A 16,417-nucleotide genomic window follows, 5' to 3' on the forward strand; every position below is an offset into this window, starting at 1 on the left:
CACAACTCAGGCATGTGCCCTTGACCCAAATCAAACCTGGGATCCTGCAGTCTGCAGGGCAAGGCTCTATCCACGGAGCCAAACCAGCCAGGGCAAGACAATTGGCAGCTTTTAAAGGAGGTCTGTAAATTAAGTAGTAGTACTGTTTCACTGGTAACGTCCTGATTTTCATATGAATACTGTGGTTATGTGGGAAAATGTCCCCATTTTTAGGAAATAAGCATGAATTTAGTAGTAAAAGGGCATTGTATCTGTAACTTACTCTTAAATAGTTCAGGTAGAGAGAGAGAGAGAGAGAAGGAGAGAGTATTCCATTGTACCTATGTACCACATTTATTTCTTTTAAAATATTTTTATTGATATTAGACAAAGAGGAAGAGAAAGGGAGATAGAGAGGGGGAACATCAACCAGCTACCTCCTGTAAGCCCCCAACCCGGGCATGTGCCCTGACCCAAAATGGAATTGTTGACCCCTTGGTTCATGGGACGATACCCAACCAATTGAGCCTCTTGGGTGAGGGCCAGCTCTTTATATTATCATTGACATTTTCTCTTATGTTTCTTAATATTTTTGTTCCTATAAAAAAAGCTAATAGCTTTGTTGTGGTATAATGAACATATTGTGTAACTCATCCTAAAATCTTTTAATATCTGCTTAAGTAGTGCTGTTTATTTATTTTTATTTTTATTTTTTAAAATATATTTTATTGATTTTTTACAGAGCGGAAGGGAGAGAGATAGAGAGCTAGAAACATCGATGAGAGAGAAACATCGACCAGCTGCCTCCTGCACACCCCCCACCGGGGATGTGCCCGCAACCAATGTACATGCCCTTGACCGGAATCCAACCCGGGACCCTTCAGTCCACAGACCGACGCTCTACCACTGAGCCAAACCGGCTTTGGCAAGTAGTGCTGTTTATAAGGAGTTTTTAAAACTAACTTTATTAGGCTACTGATGGTGTTTGGTAAGGCTTTTGGTTTGTTCACTCATCACTCCTCTACTGACTAAACAAAGTTGATACTTGTACTTGCCTACTGGGGGGCCCAGAAAGTTGAGCCTCCTCTGCCTGCCATTTTCTGCTCGTTCTGTTACCTTTGTGACTCTGCTGTTCATTTCTGTAGGTGGTATGGGAACTCCATGTCTAAGCAGGTGTGGAAGGGGGGGCTGGGACTGTGTAGTCTGACGTGGGTGTGAACCATCATCACCTGCATTTAGAACCTCATTCTCCTAATTGGAACTAAGAGAACTGCCTCAAGTATTTTTCTAAAAAAATATTTTTATTGACTTTAGAGAGGAAGGGAGAGGGAGAGAGAAAGAGATAGAAACATCAGTGATGAGAGAGAATCATTGATTGGCTGCCTCCTGCACGCCTCACACTGGGGATCAAGCCCACAACTGGGGCATATGCCTTGACTGGGAATCGAACTGTAACCTCCTGGTTCGTAGGTCGATGCTCAACCACTGAGCCATTCCAGCAGGCCAGGCTTCCTTAAGTCTTTTTGATGAGGGTTACATTATATCACATGCCTAGAACACAGCAAGCATGCAAGACTTTGCATAATTATAAAAAAATGTTTCTTTTGCTGCCCAGGTGTTCTCTTTTACAGAGTTTTATTTTTCTCTCTTTGTGGTTGAAATGATAATTTATTAAAATGTATTCATCTATGTAAAGCCTTGGTTCCTTTTCTCTCTCTTGGCAGGCACATCGCCGAGACATCCCTCCGTCCTTCATGAACGCCTGCGTGGTGGACAGGTGACTGCCCTCCGGCCCATGCTGCTCTAGGCGCCCCGACGGGAGCCGTCCAGGGGAAGGATGGATTCCAAAGATGAGAGCGCACACGTGTGGCCCGAGGCTGCAGAACACGAAGAGGGCGCCACCCAGGTGAAGGGGGTCTCCGGCGTGGGGACAGGTGCTCCCGGCCAAATAGCAGCGTCCATGCAGTAGTGAGTAGTCGGGAGGCGAGGAAGCCGCAGCGGCTCAGCACCTCGGATGCCCAGTGCATTCCCGTGGGATGCAGAGTGGCTGAGCTACCACCCCGTGGCTTCTCTGCTTTCCCCAGCTCATGTCAGTCTGTCTCACTCCTCCGTGTTCTTTTGTTATTGGTGCTGAAAGTGTTTCTCTTTTTTAAAATTTAATATATTTGTATTGATTTCAGAGAGAAAGGGAGAGGGAGAGAGACACAGAAACATCAATGATGAGAGAGAATCATGGATGGGCTGCCTCCTGCACACCCCTAACCCCCCACTGGGGATCGAGCCTGCAACCAGGGCATGTGCCCTGACCGGGAATCAAACCATGACCTCCTGGTTCCTAGGTCGACTCTCAACCACTGAGCATACCGGCTAGGCAAAAGTGTGTTACTTTGATGTGATTTAGCACATGGTTTTGTTTGCAAGTAACGGAGTTCAAGGTATGTCCATAAAGTGAGTGGCTTTTCTTTCCAAATGGGGAGTGAAAAGCTCTAATTGAAAGTTGTCCCATTGAGTCAGTAGCTCTGGAGGGTAGTCCCTTAGCCGTGGTGATTGGATCTCCACCTTTGAGACTCTGCCCCGGCAGCTGCGGGCTCGGTGCCCTCTCCTTCCGGCAGAGGCAGGCCCTCTGCCTGCTTGACGTGCATCTGGGGAGCCGGTTTTGTATGTGACCACAGTACAACACTTAGTTTTCCAGCATTATAATAAATACGGAATTTTTATTTAATTTGTCACGGAATGGCATGATCACAGTAATATCAAAGTGAGGACGTTAATGGAAACCTTTAGGTATACACGTATAATTTAATTTAAACAATATAATAAACATTACAGCGAATAAAATGGATCATCTGGTATGATTTCAATGCCTGAGTCTGAATACTTAAAAAACGTTCTGGAGATGCTTCCAGCAGAGCCATTGAGAATGCTGTTTTGTTCTCATGGAAACCATTTTGAAGGTGCTTCAATGCAGCTATATATTACCATGTATTTTATTTATAAACAGAAATGTAGTTTATTGAAGAAGAGTGAAAGAAAGGGTGGTTACGGCAGAGTCCCCACACGTGGGTCACCAGCCAGCAGCAGCCAGCAGCACTCACCTCCCTCACTGAGCCCTCTCCTCCCAAGTCTGTCTTCTCCCTGCTGCGGACTCAGGGTTAGCGAACAGCGAGTGGTGAAGACCGAGTGGAGGAGGGAATGTTCTTTGCTTGTTTATTTTTATTTTTAATTAAAAAATATTTTATTGACTTTTTATAGAGAGGGAGAGGGATAGAGAGAAACATTGATGAGAGAGAAACATCGATCAGCTGCCTCTTGTACATTCTCTACTGGGGATGTGCCCACAACCAAGGTACATGCCCTTGACTGAAGTTGAACCTGACACTCTAACCACTGAGCAAAACCGGTTTCGGCTGTTTTTTTGCTTTTTTAAAGCACTGAAATCAGGGCAGGGTTTTGTTGTAAATGGGCAAATCTTAAGTCACAAAATTATCTTGCAGCACCTAAATGTACAGCACAAGTATGTTCTAAGCCTAATTCTTCCAATATATAAACTGCATATTTTGGACAAATTAAATTTATGTAGAAGCTGGACCGATCACTTAGTGCAGAAGTGGAAGTTTGCTTCGTTTCTGTGGTGCTGATGGCATTTGCTCTCTAGGTTTCCGGGGATGAAATCAGCTTATGTCATCTTTGGGTTTTGCTGTTTTCCATCGGAGGGAATAAGTTAGGTCCAGAGACAAGAGAGTATACTATGAGAGTAAGGATTCCATTCTAGGAGCGATCAGCTTTAGCATCAGCACATAAATTATTTCTCTCCCAAAAGTATGCTTCGCCATCTGCTTCTGTACCTTCAATATCAGACCCAGGCGCTGTGCCAAACTCGAGCCTTGCAGAATTCAAACCCCTGAAGCTGACTGCTCAGAAAACATTTTAGGAAATTTGATTTCTGCTTCAGTCCTCGGTAGATGGAAAATTATTTACCCCGTGGACAATGGAAACGCTGTCCAGAACCCCTTAAAAGGACTTAGTTAGGACTTTCTGTGTGTTGATCTAGCGGGCAAGGAATTCTGTGACAGTCCTTGATTCAGCAAAAAAAATTCACTCACATGCCTCCAGTGCAGCCTTGGAGTGTGAAAGAACTGGGAGGAGAGAGAGTGACCTTATTTTAATGTGTCTGCTGGAAGGCACCATTAGTTACAGAGTGGAGTTTTTATGATGTGTTAACAGCAATTGGCTTTTGAGGCTTGCCACATATTTTTTTTTTAACATGATCGAATAATTTGCATTTTGGGAATGTTATTGACCTGGACCCTTCAGTCATGCTTCCAGAATTAGTTAAGTTCCCCCTATCAGCTCCCGCAAAGAGAGATCTGCATTGGATATTTGAGGCAAATGGGGAATGTAAATCAGTGGCCTAATAGTAAGCAGTAGAGCCCTAACTGGTTTGGCTCAGTAGATGGAGCGTTGGCCTGAGGACTGAAAGATTCCAGGTTTGATTCCGGTCAAGGGCATGTACCTTGGTGCGGGCACATTCCCAATAGGAGGTGTGCAGGAGGCAGCTGATCGATGTTTCTCTCCCATCCATGTTTCTGACTCTCTATCCCTCATCCTTCCTCTCTGTAAAAAATCAATAAAATATGTATAAAAAAATAGTAAGCAGTAGATCATGAGTGAGGAAGTGCTTGGCGCTAGCCTGCCATTCACTAACTCAGGAGAGGTGAGCATGTATCCATCCCCTTCTCTCTTGGGGGGTATTTTAGTATCGCAGTGGTGTACTCTGCTTGGTCCGCGCGGATCTTTGTGAGACTGGTTCGGTGCTGCAGGGTAGTCGCTACATACTTGCTGCTTTCTGCCCCAGGTACACTTTGTTCCAGACGCCGGAACTGTGGCTCAGATTGTCTACACCGATGACCAGGGTCGGCCGCCCCAGCAGGTGGTGTACACGGCAGATGGTGCCTCCTACACGTCAGTGGACGGGCCCGAGCACACCCTGGTGTACATCCATCCCGTGGAAGCTGCTCAGGCATGTGAACGACTATTGTGTATAGTTTGTTTATTCATCAGCTGGTTCACTCATTAGTTCTGTTTACTCTCTGCCAGTCACCACGGTGGCTGTGGACACAGGAGATATTCACATAAGATTTATGCTTTCAAGGAGTTTATAACCAGCTTGGCAGAGGAAGATAGAATTTATTTAAATTAAATCTAATGTATTAAAACAGTGATTTTCAACCTTTTTCATTGCATGGTACATGTAAGCTAATTACTAAGATTCTGCGGCACACCAAAAATAAATATTTTTTGCCAATCTGACCAAAAAAATAGGTATCTTTTTGATTGATTTACCAAATAATAATAATAATAATAATAACAACAGTAATAATAATTACCAACGCTTTTTGCTCCAAAGTGACTTTTTAAAAAATCAGGTGCCTATGCTTGTATATAAGGATTTCTGGCATGAAGAATTAACCAATCAGACACAACCTTATTATGCAACATGATCAGTAAGATGCGACTCTGTTGTATGACCTATATATTTATAGTTCAAGACAGGCACCCATGCCAAACAGCTATTGCTATGTTGTCTGTTGTCATTTTTTAATCTGACACTCTAAGGCACATGTGTCAAACACAAGGCCCGCGGGCCAAATCCGTCCCGCCAGGCCTTGCAATGTGGCCCGCACCGCGCTGTCATCACTGCACTCCGCTGCGTTTCCATCACAATGACAGTTTATGACTGTTCAGTAAACCATTCGGCCCGCGATTTAGGCTGGATTTTAGATTTTGGCCCCTTCTCTGATTGAGTTCGACACCCCTACAAGGGAAAAGAGGCCAGTACTCCTGACTAAGTAGTCAGGTATTGCATGTTTTAAAAATTCTTTTGAAAGCCACTGAGTTAGAGCAGTGGGCTTGTATCACTTCTCCCCAGTGATCATGGACTAGATCAACATGTTACTTTTCCTAAGTAGCAACAAGCAGGCCAAAAATGGCATTTAGTTCTGTATAGCTTAATCAAAGATAGACCAGGGGAAACATACAGATTAATAGTTAAGTGTACAAGCAAAGGTCCTACTAGCTTATTAAGTGCTATTTATTATTAATTTATTACTGATTTGCAGGCCTGTAGTAGAGCAAAGGTAAAAGCTGTACAATTATAGGTTCTTCTTTTCTTTTCTTTTTTTGCCAGTGACTTGGGGTATTAGTTTCCAAATGTATAACACGCATATTCCCTAATATATAACTATTTGTTTCTGTTGTTAGCACTTTTTTACACTGGACAAAGCACTTTCAAGCATATTTAAAAATTAAGTTCCATACTTTTATGGTAGGATCCTTGTAATAAAAATTGGCCCTTATATGCAATATTTAATCAGAAGTCTCAAATCATTTCCAAGAAGAAATGGAGCTTGCCTAATTGATACCTTTCAAATTGGTATAAACATGAAATTGCCAAACATTGAGATGATAGTTTTGGAATGCCTCTGCTTAGGCATGGTCCTCTAACTGTATTAAAATAAGATCACATCGTTTATGTAGAGACTGTTCTGTGTCCAGCTTTTAGTTTATTACCGTGCTAAATGTCTGAATTCTGATAATTACTTAATGTCAGATTTAAGAATCTGGCACTGGCTGAAACTCTCTTTTACATTCTTTTGCAACCAAAATGTAGCCATAATTCTTATTCCCATAGATTTGCTCAAGGCTTGGGCAAATGAAAGTCTTTTAAAAGTTTTAGGGGAAAGAATATTTTTTTGGACTGGTAGTTTTCTGTGGTGCCCTGGCTAAAATAATTTTGAAGATTTTTTTTTTTCTATAATCAGCTTTGCTGCATCGTGACCTAAATTATGTGTTTATGAGAACTTTCTTTTAAATTGTGATTTTTACTGGCTTTTTCTGAAAAAAAAAAAAAAATCTATGGAACATTAAATTCCGTTTATTTTTCTTCTGCTCTTCTGATAATGTGTGCATTTTATATTTGAAAGAGTTGCAGTGCCTGTATATGTAGTCCTCTTTCGTATTTTTATGTATGTTTATCATTTTCATTTAATTGCAGGTCTACCCCTTGTGGCTCACAGTGTTAAGTGTGAGTGAATGCACCCCCGTTCATGGCGTGTCTTTTATGTTTTCATGACAGGCCTTTTAAATCAGCCGTGGCATTCAGCCTCAAGAGAGGCTTTGCTTAGAGTAAAACGTTAAGTATGTTAGCCAGTTGGGATGGTTTAGCCCACACAGTCTCTTTGGTGCCATCTGAATGAAAGGCTTTGGCTAAATGTAAGATTGCTATCGTTATCTTCTTTATTAATGAAGGATTATTACTAGCTACATGGGAGTTAACTCTCCCACGAATTGGTGCTTAGCAATAGGATAATTTTTCCTGTGTAGGCGAGCTATCTAAAGATCTATTGATAAGTTTGTTGTTGTTATTATTATTTTTTTTTTTGTCTAGACTCTGTTTACAGACCCTGGCCAGGTAGCTTATGTCCAACAGGATGCTACAACTCAGCAGGTAATGAGTTCGTTTTTGCCTCTTTGTTTTTTGGGATAATACTATGAATGTTACCATCCCCTGGAGTGTACCCCAACCCTCTGTACTGGGTATTCTCTTGATGGGTGTTTCTTATATAGGAAATTAAAGTTGATGGCAGCCTTTCTCATTCTAGCTTCTGCAAAACTGAGATTCTTTTTGGTTATCCTTTAACACATTTCTTTCCTTTAATCCATATTTCTAATATAGCCTTTTTGACTTTGAGGGATTTCCTTGTTTTCCTCCGGATTGTGAAAGTGATAAAGAAGGTGCAGGAGCTAGATGTTGTCAGTCTTACTCCAAATAATTTTATTTTCATGTTAGGTAGTATGGTTAACTTAGCCATACCACCGAGTGTCTCGAGTGATTATTAAGTAAATTCTCAATTGGTAAGCACTTTCTGCTTTTGAACTTTAAAAAAATATATGCTTTTATTTCAGAGAGAGGAAGGGAAAGAGAGATAGAAAAACATCAATGATGATAGAAAATCACCCATCGGATGCCTCCTGCACTCCCCCTACTGGGGATCAAGCCCAAAACCCAGGCAGGTGCCCTAATCAGAACTGAACTGTGACCTCCTGGGTTGTAGGCTCGATCCCCAGTGGGGGCCATGCAGGAGGCAGCTGATTGATGATCCTCTCTCATCATTCATGTCTCTCTCTCTCTCTCCCTCTCCCTTCCTCTCTGAAATCAATAAAGATATATTTAAAATATTTTTTTAAAAAGGAAAGCAACTATAATAGATTGAAATACATTAAATATATTTAAAATCTATAAGCTCACACTGACATTAGAAGCAATAACTCATTGGTCACTTTTTGAGGTTGCAAGGGGGACCACCTCATTCATTACTCAGGAAACTGGTAAATGACCAGAAAGAATATGGCCTTTCTCCCTGAATGTACTCAGGTAAACAATTACTTGACGAGGGAAATATCTTTTTAATAAATAAAGCGGGGATGCCTGGCTTAGAATATCACCACTTTTCATCTTTAATGAAATATGGCCCAAGGCAGTGATCATTAACAATAGTCTGAAACCATCAGGAAAAAGCTGATGAGGCACTTTACAATGGATGGATCCACTTGACCCTCTGAACATGGTTAATATTGTGAAAAAGAGAGGACCATTCATCATAGGCCTCTTCTGTTGTATACCTTCTGCTTCGTTTCATAGGAAGTATTTCTCCCTCCAAGTTGAACCTGGATCTGATTGAGTCTCTGGATTCCACTACCAGATTATAGGAAGCATGGTAGGCAAAATAGAGCAAGTTCAGAGGCACACAAGGACGTATTCAGAAAGTCCACACTGTGGGAAACTGTCAGACAAAAGGCCTACTTTCTTCCACATAGAAATTGCAAAGGAAGAAAAGAGAAATGGGAATTTACAAGTTAAAGGAAACTGTGGACAAACCAGTTATAAAAAAACAACAACACAAAACCACTGGGGAAATCCCAACACTAATTAGCTAATTGATGATATTAAGGAATTATTAACTTTTTATTTTTTTATTTTTGTGGCCTCCTGTTGTTATTTATTTATTTATTTTATTATTAAAAATATATTTTATTGATTTTCTACAGAGAGAAAGGGAGAGAGATAGAGAGCCAGAAACATCGATGAGAGAGAAACATCAATCAGCTGCCTCCTGCACACCCCCCACTGGGGATGTGCCCGCAACCAACGCACATGCCCTTGACCGGAATCGAACCCAGGACCCTTCAGTTCGTAGGCCGGCCCTCTATCCAATGAGCCAAACCGGTTTCGGCATGATTAATTTTTTAGATATGATAATATATAATAATAAAAGTTATTTTTCTGTAGAGCTATCTACAGAACTATTTACAAAAGAAAATGTACAATGCCTGAGGTTGCATCCAAATAATCCAGTGAGGGAGAAAGTGTGTGGGAGAGTAGTTGAAATAAGGTTAGCTGTGAGCTGATACTTGTTGAAGCTGAGTGATGGGTGTGTGAGTTGTATTATACTATTCTCTCTATTTGACATATGTTTAAAATTTGTCACTATATGTGGGAAAGTTGTTTTGATAAGACTCCCTAAATAGCTTTTCAGAGATGAAAAAATTTACGTTCCTACCAACACTATATGAGAATGCCCATTACCACACACCCTTGGGTTCTTTTAATATTTTGCCAATCTGATAGGCAAAATGGTATTCTGTTATTTTAATATTAAGGCGTATTTTAATGAGAAATTGTGTTACCATTTTTACCTCAAAGGATTCTTTATCTTCTTCCATCTCCAGAAACAATCTGTTTTATGTTCTGTGCAAAAGGAAAGTGGGGCTCAGATAGCTCTGTGAACAGTTACATCACAAGGAAGTATAACCGTTGGCTTAGCATCTTTCTTTATTACAGTTCCCTTTCAACCCTCACGGTTTTTATTCCTGGCTATAACACCTCACTGATTGTCAGCTTACTCTGTGACCTGGATAAATTCCAGATAGAGAGTTGGATGAGCATTTAACACAGATGATAAATGCTCCCCTCCCCCCCCCCCCTTAGCAAAAAGATTTCTATTTTCAGTGGTAATAAAATCCATTTGAAGCTTTTTTCTTTCTTCCTTTAAAAAATTTTTTTTTTTTATTAGCCTGGTGGAGGGGAGCAATGGAGGGAAAAAAGAGGAACAATTGTAATAATCTGAACAATAAAGATTTATTAAACAAGAAAAAAAAATATTTTTTAAATGATTTCAGAGAGGAAGGGAGAGAGAGAGATAGAAACATCCATGATGAGAATCATTCATCAGCTGCCTCCTGCACGTCCCCTACTGGAGGGGATTGAGTCAGAAACCCAGGTATGTGCCCTTGGCCGGAATCGAACCTGGGACCCTTCCTTCTGCAGGCCGACGCTCTATCCACTGAGCCAAACCGGCTAGGGCTGAAGCCTTTTTCATATGTGTCTTCCCTCCTCCCTAAGCAAGGCACCCATAGTCTCCAGACCTGGGAGCACCACCTCTTCTTTGTTTCTGAAAATGAACATGTGCGACTCCCCACACACTGAGAAGGAAATATGCTGCCTGCTCATCGGTCTCAGTGGGGACCAGAAGCATTCTGTTGTGTTTGCTGCTGCCCAGTGTGGCTTCATATTTCACTGCTCCCATAAATTGTCTCCTCAAAAGCAAATGCATTACAGAGTTCCAGAAGTAATTACAGAGAGAGGCATTAAGTGGGTACCATTAAGTTTAACAAATCCTTTTCCTCCCATCTCCTGTGTTTGAGTGTGGGTGACAAAATGCACAGGACTGGAATACTTTAGTTTTCTTTTTCTGTCAGTATCATTGCCATTCGACCTTGCTGCCTGGCTATCGTCTCTGGAGCAGGGGCGGTTGCCTTGTGGCTCTGGGATTCAAGGTGTATGTAAAGCTCACCTCTTCGGTTGCTCCATAGGGGCCATTGTGATGTAGCGGAAAAAGCAGAGTCAGAATTTGAATTTTATCTCTGCCACTTAGGAACGATGTGGTAATGTGACCTGGCCTCAAAGGAATTTAAAAATATTCCTTGCTGTGTTTATTAAATTGTAAGGGGACTAGCTCTCAGGAAGTGTCAGTTGAATTTGAATTATTAAAAATATATATGTGTTTTGTTTTTTTAAAATTGATTTCAGAGAGAGGAAGGGAGAGGGAGAGAGCGCTAGAAACATCAATGATGAGAATCATTGATCAGCTGCCTCCTGCACATCCCCTGCTGGGCATGTGCAGAATCAAACGATAACCTCCTGGTTCATAGGTCAACACTCAACCACTGGCCAGGCTGAATGTGAATCATTAATTGAACAAATTTATAATGATGCCTACTGTGTATGCGTGCCTACTGTGCTCTCTGGAAATAGACAGTCTGTACCTGGCAGTGATTGTCATGGACCCTTTTCATATCTTCTCAACAGTAGTTTACACCATTCTGCTATGCGATCAGCCTCTGCTTTCACATTAGTCTTTCCGGATAATGCTGAAGCGTCGGGCTTTTTCTCTGCCACAGTCTTTTGGGGGAGCTCAGCGCGGGGGAGGAGAAGGTTGCTGGTACCACTTTAATGTCAGCTTTCTCAGCAGTGGCGAGAAGCCAGCAGCAACCTTGCCCAACCACAGTCTTTCTAGCAGCATCTGCGGGGGAAATACATCTCCGCTCCGCTGGAGCGCCTCTGAATTGCTGAATTCATTCTTTGAGGTTGGCTCTGCAAAGACATAAAGAATTTATGAGGAGCAGAGGTTGATATATACGCTTTGGTTTGTTCAGCGTGTGATAACATTCATCACTAACACAGGCATAACATTTAAGTGCTTAGAATAAAGGGCGACATTGAAACTGCGCTCTGAGATAGCAAGTGGGAAGGCAGCAGGGGAGGTGGCAAACGCAGTCCCGTTGCCAGACAGGAGTCCCTGCTCTTCTCCTTGTGCAAGCTTCCCTCAGCGGCTGTTTCCTCCTGCTTTTATGGAAGCCGAAGCCGAAGCCCAAGCAGCTCCCAGAACGCTGTCCTCCCTCATAAAGCTTCTAGAAGGCCCTGAGCTGCAGAGGTGGGATGCCATGTAGGAGTCCGGGCTCCAGGGTTACATGCATGCATGTTAAAACAGGCATGCACTGTTTGAGGTAACTTTTTTATCTGCTTTCTGGAGCCTGAGAATTTTATTTTTATTTTTTACCTTTTAAGATATTTTTATTGATTTCGGAGAGGAAGGGAGAACGAGAGAGAGAGAGAGAGAGAGAGAGAGAGAGAGAGAGAGAGAGAGAGAGAGAGATCCACACATCAGTGATGAGACAGTCGTATCAATCAGCTGCCTGTTGCACACCCCCTACTGGGGATCAAGCCTGCAACCCGGGCATGTGCTCTCACTGGGAATCGAATCTGGGACCTCTAGGTCCATGTGATGATGCTCAATCCAATGAGCTACACCGGCCAGGTGAGCCTGAATATTTTAAACATTGGGCAATGATCTTTTTATAAAAAAAAATTAATTAATTTTTTTTTTATTGGTTAAGGTATTACATATGTGTCCTTATTCCCCCAAGCATCCTCCTTCTCCTCTTCCAAGAGCTGGACATCAGAAGTTCTGTAGAGAGAGCAGGCGAAGCCTTGCCAGAAAAGGGAGCCCAAAGTCATGGATAGCCACCATGATGACATCCTCCTTCATGCCCCCCCCACCCAAAATTGAGGTCAGAGGTCAAGACTGATGATACCACACACACACCACAAGGCTAGGAAAGGTCTATTGCTCACGTCCTTGCAGTCCCGGGGAGACAGGGCATGCCTCTCTAGCAAGTTTGAAATGGTTGGAGGGAGTGAGAGAGGAGACTGGCTCAGGGTCTTGTCAAAACGGAGGCGTGGGGTCAGCATGAGGGTTCGAGAGCACATGGTCAGGTGCTGGTGGGGTTTGAAACTCCTGCCAGTATCAAAGGAGGGAGCCCCTGGGATGTCTCATCAGCTTGCCCGGATGTGGGGCAGAAATAGCAAAAATGAGGGCAGGCTCTGTTTACAGCCAATGGATGGACATCACTTTACCGGGGCCTTGGAGGGGGCTGGTGTGAAGAATACCTGCTACCACTACCTGAATGTCACGTGTGCCCGTGTCTACAGTAACTGTAAGGGAACGCATGCTAACTTTGTCGTGTGACTTTGTCCAGGCCTCATTGCCGGTGCATAACCAGGTGTTATCTTCCATCGAGAGTGTGGACGGCTCGGACCCTCTGACCACTCTGCAGAACCCTATGAGTAGACTGGAGGCCAAAGAGGATGAGGATGAGGATGAGGATGAGGACTCGGAGGAAGAGGAGGAGGAAGATGGTGAAGACTCAGACCTGGATGACTGGGAACCGGATCCCCCTCGGCCCTTTGACCCGCACGACTTATGTGAGTACCAGCGAGTTCTCACGAGTGAGGCTTCCTGTGTGGACTGTGCTCCAGGGCATTGAGCCTCAAATTGGACATGTGCCCTGACTGAGAATTGGACCCTGACCTCCTGGTTCGTAGGTTGACACTCAACCCTGAGCCACGCCGGGCTCCCCAGATTTCTCCCGGACCTTCCGTGTGATGGTGGTAAAGCCCGTTTGCATGGGGCCAGAGCTCACCTTCATGTCCAACAGAAAACTACCTCGTGTGATTTTCCTTGAATGCATGTGTTTTCAAGGCCACCCCTTAGTCAAAATACACATAAAATCACTTTCTCTTATAGACAGTCATGCAAAGTAACTCTTCACTATTGGAGAATTGTTGAAATTGGAAATTCCTGTTTCCTAAGCCAGATCATCACACAGCCAGAGCTGGTGAACTATGATTGGTTAATTAAATTAGCTAAGGGTCGTGCGTATGATCTCTGTGTGGTCCAGTGGCTGTATATACATCATTCTGACAGTTAGCTGACAGATGGGTGCTGTGGGGGAAGAGGCAGGGAGTATGGGTGCTCAGTGCAAACTGATCACTCAAAGAATGAGCCAGTGCGTCCTTCCCGGGTGGGTCCAATTGTGCCATTCAGGTAAATGAAGGCTGGGATGTCAAATCCATTCATTTTAGCATTATCTTCACGGAGTACATGGAACTCTCAAACTGCACAGTACGCTCTCTGATTTCGTTCCCAGTCAATGAGATTTCTGTAATTTCTTTTGAAAAAAAAAATTGATTAAATAGTATTGTCAGGTTATCTTTTTAACAGCTTTATTGAGACATAATTTATACACTATAAAATTCACCTTTTTCATCTCATCAGATTTTATAGCATTTAGCCTAATAAGCTCTTCTTTTCTTTTTTTTTTTCTTTTCAGACATATTACAATTGATTTGTAAATTTAGTGGCCACCATTTGAATTAATATCAGTAGAGAAATAAGTCACAGCCATAGCCTGCATATTACTTTTGGCAGACGTAGCTGATTCTGCCCGATTTTAGAGGAAAAGTTCAGGATTTTATTGATCTATGAAAGCTAATATATTACAATTGAATGGGTATTGTAATTATAGGAGTTAATTGAATTTTGGTCTGAAAACTTAGGGATTTTTTAGCTTAGAACTTTTTAATTGATTTTTTTAAGAGGGAGGAAGGGAAAGAAAGAGAAAAGGAAAGAGAGAAAGAGAAACATCGATCTGTTGTTCCACTTCTTTATGCATCTACTAGAGGCCTGGTGCATGAAATTCGTGCAAGAGTAGGCCCTCGCAGCCCTGGCTTCATCCGGAAGGTTGTCTGGAAGGTCATCCTGATGGTCAATTCACTGTCCCACCATTTGGTCGATTTGCATATTATACTTTTATTATTATAGATTGGTTGATTCTGCATGTGCCCTGACCAGGGATCGAATGCGCAGCTTTGGTGTATCAGGAGCATGCTGTAACCCAGTGGTCGGCAAACTCATTAGTCAACAGAGCCAAATATCAACAGTACAATGATTGAAATTTCTTTTGAGAGCCAAATTTTTTTTTTTTTTTTTTTTTTTTTAAATATATTTTATTGATTTTTCACAGAGAGAAAGAGAGAGGGATAGAGAGTTAGAAACATCGATGAGAGAGAATCATCGATCAGCTGCCTCTTGCACACTCCCTACTGGGGATGTGCCCGCAACCAAGGTACATGCCCTTGACCGGAATCGAACCCGGGACCTTTCAGTCCGCAAGCCGACGCTCTATCCACTGAGCCAAACCGGTCCCGGCAGAGAGCCAAATTTTTTAAACTTAAACTTCTTCTGATGCCACTTTTTCAAAATAGACTCGCCCAGGCCGTGGTATTTTGTGGAAGAGCCACACTCAAGGGGCCAAAGACCCTCATGTGGCTCGCAAGCCACAGTTTGCCAACCACTGCTCTATCCAACTGTGCTACCTGGCCAGGGCTCAGCTAAGGACCTTTTACCTGAGATCAAGTCATGTTGAAAGATCTGACCTGTGGGTTTTCTTTTTGTTGCAGGGTGTGAGGAGTGTAACAATGCCCATTCTTCAGTGTGCCCGAAGCACGGCCCCTTGCACCCCATCCCCAACCGTCCCGTGCTCACCAGAGCCCGAGCCAGCCTCCCCCTGGTCCTCTACATTGACCGGTTCCTTGGAGGTGTGTTCTCCAAAAGGCGCATCCCTAAGCGCACCCAGTTTGGCCCCGTGGAGGGACCCCTTGTCAGGGAGTCCGAGCTGAAAGACTGTTATATTCACCTAAAGGTAAGTTATACTTTATTCGCAGTTCACTCGTGTTCTTATTACTTTTAAAGGGCACACATTTTCCTACTGAGTCTCCTAACCCAGTGTGCCCTTTACTTTTAAAGGGGAGAACCGGGACATATGGCTTAATCTCCCATCTCCTATGGCGCTAAGGCAGAGCATATTGAAGAGCTGACTTTTGTTGTTTGGTGTGGCTTTTCATGTTCTCTTTGGTTGCAGGTTTCCCTTGACAAAGGGGACAGGAAAGACAGGGACTTGCATGAAGACCTGTGGTTTGAGTTGTCTGATGAGACCCTTTGTAACTGGATGATGTTCGTGCGTCCGGCCCAGAACCACTTGGAGCAGAACCTGGTGGCTTACCAGTATGGCCATCACGTGTATTACACAACCATAAAGAACGTGGAGCCCAAGCAGGAGCTGAAGGTACGGAGTGGGGTCTGTGGGGGACTCCGCTAGGAGTTGTGATTAATGCTTCCCTTACTTTTTTTTTTTCTCCCCTGAATTTATAACAGCAAAACCACAATCACCTAAAAATCCAACCATAGGGTCATGGCTAAGTACATTTTAGAATATAGACTTTGTGGAATAGTATCCACAGTTAAAAATGAATTCTTTTATTTCTTAAAATTATTTTATTTCTCAAAATTAGTATTTTCTTATTGCTAAAATAATGTTCCATAACAATGATATAGGATTCATTCATTTAGGGATTATTACATGGAACCCCTGCTGGTTTCAGACACGAGGAAAAGATGGACGGTTCCCTGTGTTAGGG

The 16,417-nt window shown here is 42.8% G+C and overlaps 1 protein-coding gene across 4 annotated transcripts in view; it reads left to right on the forward strand.

The window, feature by feature from the left end:
• The window catches only part of PRDM10 (PR/SET domain 10), a 59,827-nt gene that overhangs the window by 14,009 nt on the left and 29,401 nt on the right, over positions 1-16,417 (forward strand). For all 4 annotated transcript variants that reach the window (XM_036449245.2, XM_045585437.1, XM_036449248.2 and 1 more), the window contains exons 2-7: positions 1,704-1,885; positions 4,835-4,999; positions 7,427-7,486; positions 13,138-13,363; positions 15,401-15,642; positions 15,862-16,065. In XM_036449245.2, the coding sequence (XP_036305138.1) occupies positions 1,817-1,885; positions 4,835-4,999; positions 7,427-7,486; positions 13,138-13,363; positions 15,401-15,642; positions 15,862-16,065 (966 nt within the window). In that variant the 5' untranslated portion in view covers positions 1,704-1,816. The remainder of the gene's footprint in view (positions 1-1,703; positions 1,886-4,834; positions 5,000-7,426; positions 7,487-13,137; positions 13,364-15,400; positions 15,643-15,861; positions 16,066-16,417) is intronic.

This window comes from Pipistrellus kuhlii, unplaced genomic scaffold, assembly GCF_014108245.1.
Source record: "Pipistrellus kuhlii isolate mPipKuh1 unplaced genomic scaffold, mPipKuh1.p scaffold_m20_p_20, whole genome shotgun sequence".
Lineage (NCBI taxonomy): Eukaryota > Metazoa > Chordata > Mammalia > Chiroptera > Vespertilionidae > Pipistrellus > Pipistrellus kuhlii.